Below are 15,506 nucleotides of genomic sequence, written 5' to 3'. Positions count from 1 at the left end.
AGGAAGTAAAACTGAACCTCGAAAATTGGAAATACAACCCCATAATATTTAAAAAAAGACCCTGCACTCTTGGTTCACGTGCTAGCATAACGCTGCCTCACAGCGTAAAACGTTTTTGTGCAGCATCACAGCACAGCGCGTGAAAGTGCGAGGCGCTGCGAAGGCCCACCACTCACAGGTAACCGTGGGATGAGCCCGACCAGGGCAGCCCCAGGTGTGAGCTTGGAATGTGCCGTTGGTTGAACTCCCTCACAGCACATCCCAGGGTGATATGGAACGAGGGGGAGGCTTGGGAAAAATGAAATCCGCCCTGAGAAGAAGTCAACATGAATGAGGTTCAGGCAGAATAGAGACAGTCTGAGATGTATGACTGGAGGTGAGGTGAAATATTGGGAAAGGAGAAAACATAGTATTGTTGGCACAGAGGTGGCATGAGACCAATGGTCAGGTCAAAAGAAAATACCATTTTATATCAGTGGATGCATAAACAGCGTGGCAGACAATCGCATGTATTGCATTGCTTATTTATGGAGAAACTGAACGTTTAGTTTCAAAGATGTGCGCTGTTTAACTAAAGGGTAGATTGATGACAAGTGTTGTCACTGGGCACACAGTGCTCCTGTTTCATTATTATTATTATTATTATTATTATTATTGCATTTATTGAGCGCACAGCTACCCGGAGGTTTCCCGGCGCTTGCCTTGGGAACCCGTCCTGGCTTTTCCCTGTGAGATAGCCCCTACAGGGCATCCCCAAGGTGAAAGACAGGCATCCCGCCGCAGGGGGGCCGTTGTGGAGATTAAGCAAGCTTATTGCCCAGAGTTGCAGAGTGAGAACCCATGATTAGAGCAGGCACCAAAGCGAGAATTATCGAGTCCGTGGACATTTGAGCTCAAGACCCTGCCGCGTCGGGAATTGAACCCTGGTCCCGGGTCTGACCTCAGCTTCCGGGTCTGCCTGCTCTACACCGTGAGCCACACTTCTGCATTAGCTCCATTGAATGAGCTAATGCATTCTGGGAGTTGTAGTCTTGGGTTATCTGAATTGTATTGAAATTCACAAAAAGAGGGCCACAAAAGAATGTCTGTCCTACCCAGTACCAAAATCTTGTCCCAGAATTCCAGGTCAGTTTGTGTCCTTGTCAATCAGGACCCTGTCATTTTCAGCTAACTTTCAGCTTTGTCCTGTCGGTATAAGTTTCCACCTTGAGGGGCTGTCAATGAACGCTGAATCCCAGCAGGGTGATGCTGCAGTTGTGTGCGCCCTTTTGGCACGGCTTTGCCATTGTTTGCCTCTTGCCAGGAGAATTCTGTCAGTGTGTTCTGTGGCTTGTTTGAGTGGGCTTGGAGTGTCAGAGTTTGTGTGTGTGTGGCTCTGTGTGTGTGGCTCTGTGTGTGTGGCTCTGTGTGTGTGGCTCTGTGTGTGTGGCTCTGTGTGTGTGTGTGGCTCTGTGTGTGTGTGTGGCTCTGTGTGTGTGTGTGGCTCTGTGTGTGTGTGTGGCTCTGTGTGTGTGTGTGGCTCTGTGTGTGTGTGTGGCTCTGTGTGTGTGTGTGGCTCTGTGTGTGTGTGTGGCTCTGTGTGTGTGTGTGGCTCTGTGTGTGTGCGTGGCTCTGTGTGTGTGTGTGTGGCTCTGTGTGTGTGTGTGTGGCTCTGTGTGTGTGTGTGTGGCTCTGTGTGTGTGTGGCTCTGTGTGTGTGTGTGTGGCTCTGTGTGTGTGTGTGTGGCTCTGTGTGTGTGTGTGTGGCTCTGTGTGTGTGGCTCTTTGTGTGGCTCTGTGTGTGTGTGTGGCTCTGTGTGTGTGGCTCTGTGTGTGTGGCTCTGTGTGTGTGTGTGGCTCTGTGTGTGTGGCTCTGTGTGTGTGGCTCTGTGTGTGTGGCTCTGTGTGTGTGGCTCTGTGTGTGTGGCTCTGTGTGTGTGGCTCTGTGTGTGTGGCTCTGTGTGTGTGTGTGGCTCTGTGTGTGTGTGTGGCTCTGTGTGTGTGTGTGGCTCTGTGTGTGTGTGTGTGGCTCTGTGTGTGTGTGTGTGGCTCTGTGTGTGTGTGTGGCTCTGTGTGTGTGTGTGGCTCTGTGTGTGTGTGTGGCTCTGTGTGTGTGTGTGGCTCTGTGTGTGTGTGTGTGGCTCTGTGTGTGTGTGTGTGTGGCTCTGTGTGTGTGTGTGGCTCTGTGTGTGTGTGTGGCTCTGTGTGTGTGTGTGGCTCTGTGTGCGTGGCTCTGTGTGTGTGCGTGGCTCTGTGTGTGTGTGTGTGTGTGTGTGGCTCTGTGTGTGTGTGTGTGGCTGTGTGTGTGTGTGTGTGTGGCTGTGTGTGTGTGTGTGGCTCTGTGTGTGTGTGTGGCTCTGTGTGTGTGTGTGGCTCTGTGTGTGTGTGTGTGTGTGGCTCTGTGTGTGTGTGTGTGTGGCTCTGTGTGTGTGTGTGTGTGTGGCTCTGTGTGTGTGTGGCTCTGTGTGTGTGTTTGTGGCTCTGTGTGTGTGTGTGTGGCTCTGTGTGTGTGTGTGTGGCTCTGTGTGTGTGTGGCTCTGTGTGTGTGGCTCTGTGTGTGTGGCTCTGTGTTTGTGTGGCTCTGTGTGTGTGGCTCTGTGTTTGTGTGGCTCTGTGTGTGTGGCTCTGTGTGTGTGGCTCTGTGTTTGTGTGGCTCTGTGTTTGTGTGGCTCTGTGTGTGTGTGTGTGGCTCTGTGTGTGTGTGTGGCTCTGTGTGTGTGGCTGTGTGTGCGTGGCTCTGTGTGTGTGGGGGGGTTCTGTGTTTGTGTGGGGGGCTCTGTGTTTGTGTGGGGGGCTCTGTGTTTGTGTGGGGGGCTCTGTGTTTGTGTGGGGGGCTCTGTGTTTGTATGGGGGGCTCTGTGTTTGTATGGGGGGCTCTGTTTGTGTGGGGGGCTCTGTTTGTGTGGGGGGCTCTGTTTGTGTGGGGGGCTCTGTTTGTGTGGGGGGCTCTGTTTGTGTGTGTGGCTCTGTGTGTGTGTGTGTGTGTGGCTCTGTGTGTGTGGCTCTGTGTGTGTGTGTTTGTGGCTCTGTGTGTGTGTGTGTGTGTGGCTCTGTGTGTGTGGCTCTGTGTGTGTGGCTCTGTGTTTGTGTGGCTCTGTGTGTGTGGCTCTGTGTTTGTGTGGCTCTGTGTGTGTGTGTGGCTCTGTGTGTGTGTGTGTGGCTCTGTGTGTGTGTGTGGCTCTGTGTGTGTGTGTGTGGCTCTGTGTGTGTGTGTGGCTCTGTGTGTGTGTGTGTGTGGCTCTGTGTGTGTGTGTGGCTCTGTGTGTGTGTGTGTGGCTCTGTGTGTGTGTGTGGCTGTGTGTGTGTGTGTGGCTCTGTGTGTGTGGCTGTGTGTGCGTGGCTCTGTGTGTGTGGGGGGGTTCTGTGTTTGTGTGGGGGGCTCTGTGTTTGTGTGGGGGGCTCTGTGTTTGTATGGGGGGCTCTGTGTTTGTATGGGGGGCTCTGTGTTTGTATGGGGGGCTCTGTTTGTGTGGGGGGCTCTGTTTGTGTGGGGGGCTCTGTTTGTGTGGGGGGCTCTGTGTTTGTGGGGGGGGGGGGCTCTGTGTTTGTGGGGGGGGGCTCTGTGTTTGTGGGGGGGGGGGGCTCTGTGTTTGTGGGGGGGGGGCTCTGTGTTTGTGGGGGGGTCCTGTGTGTGGGGCCCTGTGTGTGCGTGTGTGGGGCCCTGTGTGTGCGTGTGTGGGGCTCTGTGTGTGGGGGGGCTCTGTGTGTGGGGGGCTCTGTGTGTGTGTGTGGGGGGCTCTGTGTGTGTGTGGGGCTCTGTGTGTGTGGGGGGCTCTGTGTGTGTGTGGGGCTCTGTGTGTGTGTGTGGCTCTGTGTGTGTGTGTGTGGGGCTCTGTGTGTGCGTGTGTGGGGCTCTGTGTGTGGGGGGCTCTGTGTGTGTGTGTGTGGGGCTCTGTGTGTGGGGCTCTCTGTGTGTGGGGGGCTCTCTGTGTGTGGGGGGCTCTGTGTGTGTGTGGGGCTCTGTGTGTCTGTGGGGGGCTATGTGTATGTGGGGGGCTCTGTGTGTGGCTGTGTGTGTGTGTGGGGGCTCTGTGTGTTGGTGTGTGGGGCCCTGTGTGTGTGTGTGTGGGGCCCTGTGTGTGTGTGGGGGGGCCCTGTGTGTGTGAGAGAGGGGCTCTGTGTGTGTGAGAGAGGGGCTCTGTGTGTGTGTGTGGGGCTCTGTGTGTGTGTGGGGCTCTGTGTGTGTGTGGGGCTCTGTGTGTGTGTGGGGCTCTGTGTGTGTGTGGGGCTCTGTGTGTGTGGGGCTCTGTGTGTGTGGGGCTCTGTGTGTGTGGGGCTCTGTGTGTGTGGGGCTCTGTGTGTGTGGGGCTCTGTGTGTGTGGGGCTCTGTGTGTGTGGGGCTCTGTGTGTGTGTGGGGCTCTGTGTGTGTGTGGGGCTCTGTGTGTGTGGGGCTCTGTGTGTGTGGGGCTGTGTGTGTGTGGGGCTGTGTGTGTGTGTGGGGCTGTGTGTGTGTGTGGGGCTGTGTGTGTGTGTGGGGCTCTGTGTGTGTGTGTGTGTGGGGCTCTGTGTGTGTGTGTGGGGCTCTGTGTGTGTGGGGGGCTCTGTGTGTGTGGGGCTCTGTGTGTGTGTGGGGGGGCTGTGTGTGTGGGGGGGTGTGTGTGGGGGGCTGTGTGGGGGGGGGGCTCTGTGTGTGTGGGGGGGCTCTGTGTGTGGGGGGGGCTCTGTGTGGGGGGGCTCTGTGTGTGGGGGGGGGCTCTGTGTGTGGGGGGGGGCTCTGTGTGGGGGGGCTCTGTGTGGGGGGGGCTCTGTGTGTGTGTGGGGGGCTCTGTGTGTGTGTGTGTGTGGGGGGCTCTGTGTGTGGGGAGGGGGGGCGCTGTGTCTGGGGAGGGGGGCGCTGTGTCTGGGGAGGGGGGCTCTGTGTGTGGGGTGGGGCTCTGTGTGTGTGTGGGGGGGCTCTGTGTGTGTGGGGGGGGGCTCTGTGTGTGTGTGGGGCTCTGTGTGTGTGTGGGGCTCTGTGTGTGTGTGGGGCTCTGTGTGTGGGTGGGGGCTCTGTGTGTGTGGGGCTCTGTGTGTGTGGGGCTCTGTGTGTGTGTGTGGGGCTCTGTGTGTGTGTGGGGCTCTGTGTGTGTGTGGGGCTCTGTGTGTGTGTGGGGCTCTGTGTGTGTGTGGCTCTGTGTGTGTGTGTGGGGCTGTGTGTGTGTGGGGTGCTGTGTGTGTGTGTGTGGGGCTCTGTGTGTGTGGGGGGCTCTGTGTGGGGCTGTGGCTCTGTGTGTGGGGCTGTTGCTCTGTGTGTGGTGGGGCTGTGTGTGCGTGGGGCTCTGTGTGTGTCTGTGTGGGTGTGTGGGTCTCTGTGTGGGTGTGTGGGTCTCTGTGGGTCTGTGTGTGTGGGTCTCTGTGTGTGTGGGTCTGTGTGTGTGTGTGTCTCTGTGGGTCTTTGTGTATGTGGGTCTCTGTGTGTGTGGCTCTATGTGTGGCTCTGTGTGTGTGTGGGGGGGGCTCTGTGTGTGGGAGGGCTCTGTGTGTGGGAGGGCTCTGTGTGTGGGAGGGCTCTGTGTGTGGGAGGGCTCTGTGTGTGGGGGGGCTCTGTGTGTGGGGGGGCTCTGTGTGGGGGGGGCTCTGTGTGGGGGGGGCTCTGTGTGGGGGGGGCTCTGTGTGTGGGGGGGGCTCTGTGTGTGGGGGGGCTCTGTGTGTGGGGGGGCTCTGTGTGTGGGGGGGCTCTGTGTGTCTGTGGGGGGCTCTGTGTGTCTGTGGGGGGCTCTGTGTTTCTGTGGGGAGCTCTGTGTTTCTGTGGGGGGCTCTGTGTTTCTGTGGGGGGCTCTGTGTGTGGGGGGGCTCTGTGTGTGTGTGTGTGTGTGGGGGGGGGCTCAGTGTGTGGGGAGGGGGGCGCTGTGTGTGTGGTGGGGCTCTGTGTGTGTGGGGTGGGGCTCTGTGTGTGTGGGGGGCTCTGTGTGTGTGGGGGGCTCTGTGTGTGTGGGGGGCTCTGTGTGAGGGGCTCTGTGTGTGAGGGGCTCTGTGTGTGAGGGGTTCTGTGTGTGAAGGGCTCTGTGTGTGGGTCTCTGTGTGTGTGGCTGTGGCTGTGTGTGGCTCTGTGTGTGGGGGGCTCTGTGTGTGGGGGGCTCTGTGTGTGGGGGGGGCTCTGTGTGGGGGGGGGGCTCTGTGTGTGTGGGGGCTCTGTGTGTGGGGGGGCTCTGTGTGTGTGGGGGGGGGCTCTGTGTGTGTGGGGGGGGGCTCTGTGTGTGGGGGGCTGTGTGTGGGGGGGCTGTGTGTGTGGGGGGCTCTGTGTGTGTGGGGGGCTCTGTGTGTGTGGGGGGCTCTGTGTGTGTGGGGGGGCTCTGTGTATGTGTGGGGGGCTCTGTGTATGTGTGTGGGGGGCGCTCTGTGTGTGGGGGGCGCTCTGTGTGTGGGGGGCGCTCTGTGTGTTGGGGGGGGCTCTGTGTGTGTGTGGGGGGGGGCTCTGTGTGTGTGTGTGTGTGTCATTTGCGAGAGATTAAGCTATTGGCATTGTAAATGACAATGCCATTTATTTATCTGTTTTTAAAACCAACACAAATAAAAATGTTGTCATTTGCAATGCCAATAGCTCTAAGTTTAACAAAGGCGAGACCATTGCATTGTAAATGTTTGTTTAAATTATATTCCATACTTTCAAAAGACGCTTTTAGCCTTTTTCTTATTGCTCCGAAATTTCTACAAAATTCTGCTAAATGGTTTTAGAATGTATTTACCACAATTTACTGCTTTTTCAAATTTTATTTTCTCCAAACAAATGTTTTTTTACATTTTTTTATTTATTTTTAGCTTTTTTAGTAGAGATGCGAGGAATTTAACCTTGGAGTCTGACTTGCTTTTCACCTGCTCAGCAGATTCAATGGTTCTATCTCGGGCAGTGTGAGGAAACTCCCTCTCATCAGCATTGAACAAACACCATTACTTCAGCCACTGTGATTTCTGTACAAATGAGAACACATGCCTCCATCTCAGTGCCGGTGTAATTTTATTCCCTTTAATAACTCCCTAGTTTTCAGATTGATCGAGGATGTGCAACGTGTTTCTGTATAGCCTCCAGGTATGCCCAGTGCTGTGAGGAATGTATATCCAAATGTGGTTCTTGGCCTCCTCCTTCTATGGAGCTCTTCCATGTTGCAGGTTCTCCTCTCATTTTAAAAGCTGATAAAGCAAAAGTCACTGAACCAGTAGAACCTTCATTTATACAGGACTCCGCCTTTCCTTTTTATCTACCAACAAATGTAATATTTAAGATATTGTGATAGTTGTCCTTAATTTAGGGTTCTCCGTTTCTAATTTCAGGTTGGTGTATAACAGGACTACAAAAACAACCAGTCCTCCTGACGGAGTGGATATTCGTGTTCCAGACTTTGGAAATACTTCTTCCTTGGAGTATCTGGATCCAAGTAAATATTCTGTTGGTATGTATAGTTTGCGTTTTCTCCCACCTGCCACAAGTGAAAGAAGCAGTGCTGTTAAACATGTGTTTTATTCATTGTGCCTTAACCAAGAAGGTATCTTACCATATACAAGAGCATCACATTAAAAGTAAACATAAGTTGCCACCTATCTATCACTTTATTGTATTCAAACAAGATCCAGTACTTGTAGGTTTGGTTCATTCTCATTTCTTATAATAAGACTTCATGAGCTGATAGTTATTATAATCCTTTGTAATGGGTTGTTCTTTACAGAGGATGGTTAATAGGATCCTCTTGTGTGGCCTTTCAGTCCAGGATGAGACCCTCTTATATTGCTTAATTTGGATTTCACTTTTTAATCTGTTCTTCATTTTTATTGCTCTATTTCTTTATTTTGGGTCACTGATGCATTCTTGGAAGTTTTAGCGTAACTTTTCACAGTTAATGTAATGTAATGTTTTACTTGTAAAGCACACTGTTTCCAGCCGGCGTCCTGGCACTGTATACCGCTGGGGAACCCGTCCTGGCTTTCCCTGTGGGATGGTCCCTACTGGGAATCCCCAAGGTGGAGCCAGGCACCCCCGGCTTTAATGGGGCCGTTGTGGAGATTAAGCAAGCTAAAGCCAGTTGAGCCCCATTAAATATTTGTCTTGATATATTATACATGGGTTTTGGTTTGACCTGCAGATCTCAGTGCACACAGAGAGCCAGAGTTGAAATGCGGAGCTTTGGTTTGCATAGGGAAAGGTTAGGTTCCTGCAGGGGCTGAGATGATCGTCCAGGATATGGGTTACTAAATACATTTTAAGTAATTGTACTGCTCCTTTTCCAGTAGTAGCTCAAAATGTAATTGCTACAAATAATCTGCTGATAACTATATATCTAAATACCCACTTATAAATGTAGCTATGAATAGTTGCAGGTGGTATTCCACCATCATTTGTCCCATAGCATCTCCTACTTTGAAATATTTGTGTAACTTGGTAAATCGTCTTAAGTTAATTTATTGTACATTATTTTCTCATATTTGAAATAAAGCTGTTTTAGATGTAATATAAGACTGCACGCAGTTAAAATTCATGTGCATTTCACCTACTGAAAAACTCGAGACATAAAAAAAAAACTATCCTTACTAAGAAAAAGATCAAATTGTATCGCCAACAGCAGTGGAGAAAAACAACATTGCAATTCATTTAAATTTTGAATACTTTCATGACATTCTGCCTTTTCAAAGTGCTAGAGTAGCAAAGCAGTTTTAATACACATCGGATCAGGGCTCGACAAATCCACTCGACAACTCGCATTTGCGAGGTAAATTTTATGAGGTCGAGCTTTTTTTAGGTCCAACTTGTAGGAAAACATACTAACTTTTCGTCCTCCGTCTTTGAAAACGGAGCAAATGTGACAAGATAACACGATTTAAAGGTCTTTTTATTGCTCACAAAGCAAATGAGCAATAAAGAGGCCTTTAAATCTTGTTATCTTGTCACATTTGCTCTGCTTTCAGAGACGGAGCTCAAGTAGGTTACTGATAGGTTGAGGAGTTTTTTTTAAAGTACTAGACCTGCAGGACTAGTACCATTTTTAGGGCTCGCGAAGCGAAAAGCCCTTTTACTAGGGTTTAAAAAATGGACCATAAAATTCCACGCAGCTCGTGCATGTGCATTTCAAGGTCCATTTTGATTGGGCTTTGGGTGCGTGCTGTTTTTTAACAGAACACTCAATAGGCCATAGGCGGTCGCGTAGCTCTGCCTATGGCCTATTGGTGTCTGTTACGCGCACCAAAGCCCATATGTCTTCAATTATCGTGCTGACAGGGGCGCCATAATTAAAGACATATGCCTGCAGTGGCGCGCGCGCGGGCTGCTTCTTTTTTGGATCCATTTCACAGGGAAGCAAGACAGTGTCTCCTGCAACCTGCCACTGCTCACTGGGGAGTGCACATACAATGACAGCCTCGTTTTTTTTTTTTAACAGCGCTGAGAGACTGCATCATATATTTTGGGTGTAGAAAAATGTAGCTCACAGCGTGACCTACTAATGCAGATCCATAATTCTTGTGTATAAAACAAGCCAGGATACAAAACCTTACAAACTAAAATAAAGCAGGCCTGCTTTCATCTCCTTGCGGTATATTTTCACACAGAGATGAAACAGGCCTGCTTTATTTTACCTCAGAAGCACTGGCGGGAAAAGGCGAAAGCAATACTAGAGGAGAATAAACCATCATTTTCGAGCAGGGTGAAAATAACATGAGCCGACAAGAAGGTCTGGCGCAGTCCCGTAGCTTGATTGGTGCATTGGGTCTGAGGGACCCAATGAACCCGGATTATTACTGTAATTCACCGTTCAAACAGGGTCAGAGGGCCAAGGGCCCATGACACTGGTAAGGCAACTGGAAGGGGTCTGAACGCAGTTCCTTTGGGAGTTAAATTGTACACTCAAGGCAGCTACTGCTTTACCAAAGTAATGCCCATAAACCGTGCCTTGGAGATGGTACATTCCAGCAGTGCCATAATATCAAATGATGGGGCTGCCTACTGAATGCAATGAGGGGGCCCCTGGATCTCCCTTATCTTCTTATTCATTGGCTTTGGCTGAATGGGGGCCCCTGAACGGATGGGGACTCCCTGAATAGGTGCTCCCTCCCACCCCACTGCAGGGGTTTCAGGGTCCTGCGTTACGCTGCTGTTCCCCAGTGTAGTGTTGTGGGCCCTGACCCCACATGCTACCAATAAGTGACAAGGACAGAGTGTGCTAGGGTGCTGAAACAGGCCCAGGGCATGGGCCCCTGCCCCTTTTATTTTAAGAATCACCTGACCAGTGATGCCTGTGATGGGTGGGTGGGTGGTGTGGGGTGCAAACACAGGTAGAACACTAAACGTGTCCTGCAGGACACTACACCCAGTACGTCTCGGCTTCATCATCCGCCATTGCTATAAAAATACATTTAATCGACCCAGCCGGAGCCGCCAGTTCACTGAAAGGAGACAGTAGATTGGCACTGACTACTACAGACACACACCAATGGCTGGAAACACAGAAACACTCAACACCCCTATCCTCCCACAGGGCCAAAAGACAGCTCAGACCGTGCATGCTGCACTGCTCGGAAGTGTTGAATTGTGCCTCGCGCCTTGCGGCCGAGTCTGAATTCAGCTTATTTTCTATGGCCTGTGACGCTGGCACACTTTGGAGCAAATCCCTTTTCTTATTCTGAACGGCCGTTGGGTTGCGATTTCCTTCTTACAGAATGCAGAGCATTTGGGACAGACACTTGCGTGCAGCTGGTCTGACACAACTAAGACAGGAGTGACATAGTTTTCATGGGTGCAATAGGTATAGTGTCACCGGGGCTCATGGGCCCGAGGGGCATATTGAACCCTGATTATTGTTGTATTTCACAATTCAAACAGCGGCCAGGATCCCATTTCCTTCTTTGCACTAGGGCCCATTACATAATCACTCCTCCACTGTAAGACATTACTGGTGTTCCCTGTGCATCGCTAATGGACCTTTGAGGGGTTCAAGAACGCAGAAGAAGAGGATAGTGATCACAGGTGCCACTATACATCAGGGGGGATTGGCAGTCTGAGATTGGGACAGAAAATAGGCCCAGGCACCAAAATAAAAAGCCCCACCGTTAGTGAACTAGATAAAAAAAAAAGTGGTTTATGTTTCCAACTGGGGCAGTTTTGAACTTGTAAATACAAGCTGCATGGGTGTATTGCAAGGTATGGGAGACTGCATGCAATTGTGCTTGCTGTGGGCAATGTTGGTGTGTAATGGAACAAGAGCTTGGGGGCTGGACCTTAGGATAATTTACACGCCACTTTGAGGGAACTGGTCGGCACATGCACTGATGATCTGGACAGAAAGGTGCATATTATACCTGGATGCACATCATCTGGTCTAAGAAAGCTAATATTTCGGAAATCATTATGAATCCAGAGGCAATTCTCAACCTTTGCTTGTCACCCTACTGCCTCATACATGGGATACGAATACAGAGATAGCATTGACACAAATGACTCACCATTGGACAGCAACCCTGCAAGTCCGGAAACCTTTTTTTTAAAATAACTTTTCCTATAAATTTTCAGATGCAGTGAAATAGTCCAACAACATAAAACGGCTCTGTATTTCACACCATTGCACACAAGTCACATTTCACATGTATGAAAAGAGGGTGCTGGTTGTCAGGCAACAACAGAAACTTATGAGTTCACATATCCAGATCAAAGAATTTGATCCATGGGCCCCAGATCTTGGTATGTTTGTGTGGGCATCTCCTGCTACATGTGCTGAATCTGTAGTATGCCATTCAATCTATGCCCCGTGCATCCTCGCACCATTGCTGCTGTCCGTGACAGCCAAAACTTGGCTATATTTCTCCTGGTGATAGCCTTCCCAACCCTATTAGTGTTCTCATACGTATGGGGTTTCATTCATCCGTTTTCCCAGTAGTATCAGTTTAGGTCATAAGGTCTCTGGCAGGTGTTATATCTGACAGGAGTTGTGTGATGGAGGTCTAGTATCTTTGTATTAACGTGCATAACCAAGTCACGTGAAAGAAAATCCCCTTTTTTGTTTCTCAACCCGAGCATAGCAGGGGGGGGGGGGGGGGGGGGGGGGGGGGGGAGTCCGTCCATCCTCTCTAGCCTTTCTGGTGTGATGTGTAGTCTGTGCATATATTTAAATGGGACGTGTCTAAGTGTGGCAGAGATTGCCACTGTTTGGGCCGCCATTTTTAGGTCTCGCTGAGCAATGCATAAGCATTGCGCAAAGATTCTAGTAAGCAGTCCGAAAAGTCTACCAAAACTGCGGATTAGACCCAGTTCATGTGAGACAGGCGCGTGCACCCACCCACGTCACACACCACCATTTGTCTGTGCCTCGGCATCAGACTTCAAAGGCTGCTGCTCCCCCGCCCCCGCATCAGACTTCAAAAGAATGCGCTCCCGCTCCCCGCCTCCCCCTCCCCCCCCCCCCGCCCCGCCACAGCTATGCTGAGAGCTTGTTTCTGGACGGAAGTGAAAGCCTACCCTCACTCACCCACCCTCACTCCCCCTCACACACCCTCACACACCCTCACACACCCCCTCACCCCCACACACCCCCTCACCCCCACACACACCCTCACACACACCCTCACACACACCCTCACACACCCTCACCCTCACACTCACCCTCACCCTCACACTCACCCTCACACACACCCTCACCCTCACACCTCCTCACCCTCACACACCCTCCCCCTCACACACACACACACCCTCCCCCTCACACACACACCCTCCCCTTCACACACACACCCTCCCCCTCACACACACACACACACACACCCTCACCAGCATAGCATAACTAAACACAGCATAGCAGAGAATAACAAAAAAAGCATAGGATAGCAAAACATAGCATAACAAAACAAAGCATAGGATAGCAAAACAAAACATAGCATAATAAAACACAACAAAGCATAGCATAGCATAGCATAGCATAGCATAACAAAGCATAGCATAGCATAACATAGGATAGCAAAACTAAACATAGCATAGCATAACAAAACAAAACACAGCATAGCATAACAAAACATAGCATAACATAACAAAGCATAGCATAACAAAACACAACACATAGCATAACAAAACATAGCAAAACACAACAAAACATAGCATAGCTTAACAAAACACAACAAAACATAGCATAGCAAAACAAAACATATAATCGCATAGCAAAACATGGCATAGCATAACAAAACAGCATAACAAAACATAGCATAACATAGCATAGAAAAACATAGCATAGCAAAACATAGCATAGCAAAACATAGCATAGCATAACAAAGCATAGCATAACAAAACATAGCATAACAAATCAAAGCATAGGAATGCAAAAGATAGCATAACAAAACATAGCATAGCAAAACAAAACATAGCATAGCATACAGCATCACTCCGCACCACCACAGCATCATTCAGGGGCACCACAACATCACTATGCGCTACCACAGCATCACTGAAGGCCACAGCATCACTCGTTCGCCATCACAACATCACTCAGCGCCACCACAGCATCAATCTGTGCAACCATTCAACAACACCTGGTTCACATATGTTCTCTCAATGTTTCAAGCTTTATTACAAATGTAATAAAAATATGATAATATTTCACTTCTGTTCTTGGATTTTCTGTCACAATAAAATACACTGAACATAATCTTCACAAAAGTTATTTACAAAACTTTAAGCTAGTGCCATTATAAATTATATTAACTTTCATTTAAGTATTAATTATTGAAAAAAAATGTAAAGCCATTGTTATTTGTAATATCAATACATCTAAGTCACGTAAATACAACACATAATACATTACAAATGCTATAGGTGTCACATTTGCGAAAGTTAGAACTATTGCCATTGTAAATGACAAAGCTAATAATTTCGCTATTTTCAAAAACAAAACATAAATAAAAAATGTGTCATTTACAATACCAATAGCTCAAACTTTCCTAATGCGAGACCTATCCCATTGCAAATGCTTATTCAGATTTGTCGAGCCCTATTGTTAAACTGCTACATGCTAAGTGTGTAGGTTTATCTAGACTAGAAAGTTTTTTGCAAAAGGATGTAAGATTACCAGGAAACCAATAGCGGTGATCTGGTAGATGCTTGCAAGGCGTTGTGTGCTTGGAAGGTTGCTTAGGCGGCTGATGCATTTCATTTGCTATTATTGCAACAGTTTGAGTCCAGCTGTCACATAATCACCGTTTCTACATCTCCGTTTGTTGCCTTATCAGTGCATGAATTCTTTTACGCAATTTCCTTAAATGTAGATGGGTTGGTAATGCTCTCATGGCTGACGTGGTTGTCGGAGGTCTAAAGGAAACAGTTTGTTCAACCGCTTTGATTTCTTTAGTGCTGAGGATTTTGTACATTATTGTTTTGAATTTAAGCTGGAATGCAATATCTGCCTTGGCTCATTTGCAATGTGTACACAGTCCCTGAATGTATCTTTTACCCTTATTTGTTAATGGGCTGTGCCTGGTACGCTTTGATTTTTCACGGTCCCACCAGCCAATGTAGAGCTTTTAAGCTAGCTTTGCAATTTTTCCAATCGAGGCAAAATGTATCTGTTTCCTTCTTATATTCACTTAAATTTATTGTTTGTTTTTGGGTGAGCATGTACAGATCACATAGCATTAGTCAGTTAAATCCTAACCAGTGGTTCGAATGACTCAATCTGACTGATGAATAGTCGAACCCTGCAGAGCAATGACACTTGGAAATGAGTACCCGTTCATCCCTATTGATCTGACAGAGTGATGTTCTCTCTGAGTCAATGATTTGTTTTTAGCTAGGACTTGAAGCATACAAATCTCAAGAGTGGAGGTGTAATTTTGCAAGCCTTAAGTGTGGCTTCTGTGACTGAGTGCCTGGCAGAGGTGAGCACATCTATGGAGAAGCGGATGCATTCTCATAAATACTAGGCTGGGGATGTGCTTTATATAATGTGACAGTGAGTCCAAGGGGTTTTCCCCCACTGGAGTCAGAGGTCCAAATGCAAAAGGTATGTTCTAAGCTCTTTATCGAAACTTGAAAGATTTGGCTGAGCTCAATTGCTGGAGGTGAACACGTTATAAAGTTTTTGTGCCAGACATTCCAAGGGTACCCTTTGTAAATTCAAAAATATCAGCCATGAAGAATGAGCTGCTTTGTGTCTAATGTATATTTTTAAATGGAATTCTTTGCGAGATATGTAGTCAGTGGCATTAGATAAGATATAAAGGCTTGAAATATGATCTAAATGAGCCAGTCCTAAAATGAAATTGACAGTTTCATTCTGGTCCAGGCAATAACTTCAGGGTTGTCTGCATCTGTTTGACACTTCTAACTGCAGATTCATCCCTTTGAGAAGATCCCTAGAAATTAAACTGGATCTAGAGAATTATTTTCACCATTGCTCCTGTGTGTCAGTTGGTAATGTTGTACAGTTCCGAGCTGGCTCAGACCCGCTCTAGAAATAATGTAGCAGAACTGCATATAAGCACCGCCCATGCTTGCTGACATCAGTTCTTTTCTGCCTGTACCATCCGAAATGGATACGAATCCATTTTTGTTGATCCCTTGACCTCTCCAATTTGTTTTCACAGTTTGTTAG

At 48.9% G+C, this 15,506-nt stretch overlaps 1 protein-coding gene across 1 annotated transcript in view; it reads left to right on the top strand.

Moving 5' to 3' along the window:
- PLA2G15 (phospholipase A2 group XV) overlaps positions 1–15,506 on the top strand; it is a 146,525-nt gene that overhangs the window by 88,231 nt on the left and 42,788 nt on the right. Inside the window, exon 3 of the mRNA XM_086947755.1 lies at positions 7,228–7,346. Within this exon, the coding sequence (XP_086803881.1) occupies positions 7,228–7,346 (119 nt within the window). The remainder of the gene's footprint in view (positions 1–7,227; positions 7,347–15,506) is intronic.

This window comes from Lissotriton vulgaris, chromosome 12 (genome assembly GCF_964263255.1).
Source record: "Lissotriton vulgaris chromosome 12, aLisVul1.2, whole genome shotgun sequence".
Taxonomy (NCBI): Eukaryota; Metazoa; Chordata; class Amphibia; order Caudata; family Salamandridae; genus Lissotriton; species Lissotriton vulgaris.
This window is presented reverse-complemented; position numbering and strand designations above follow the sequence as displayed.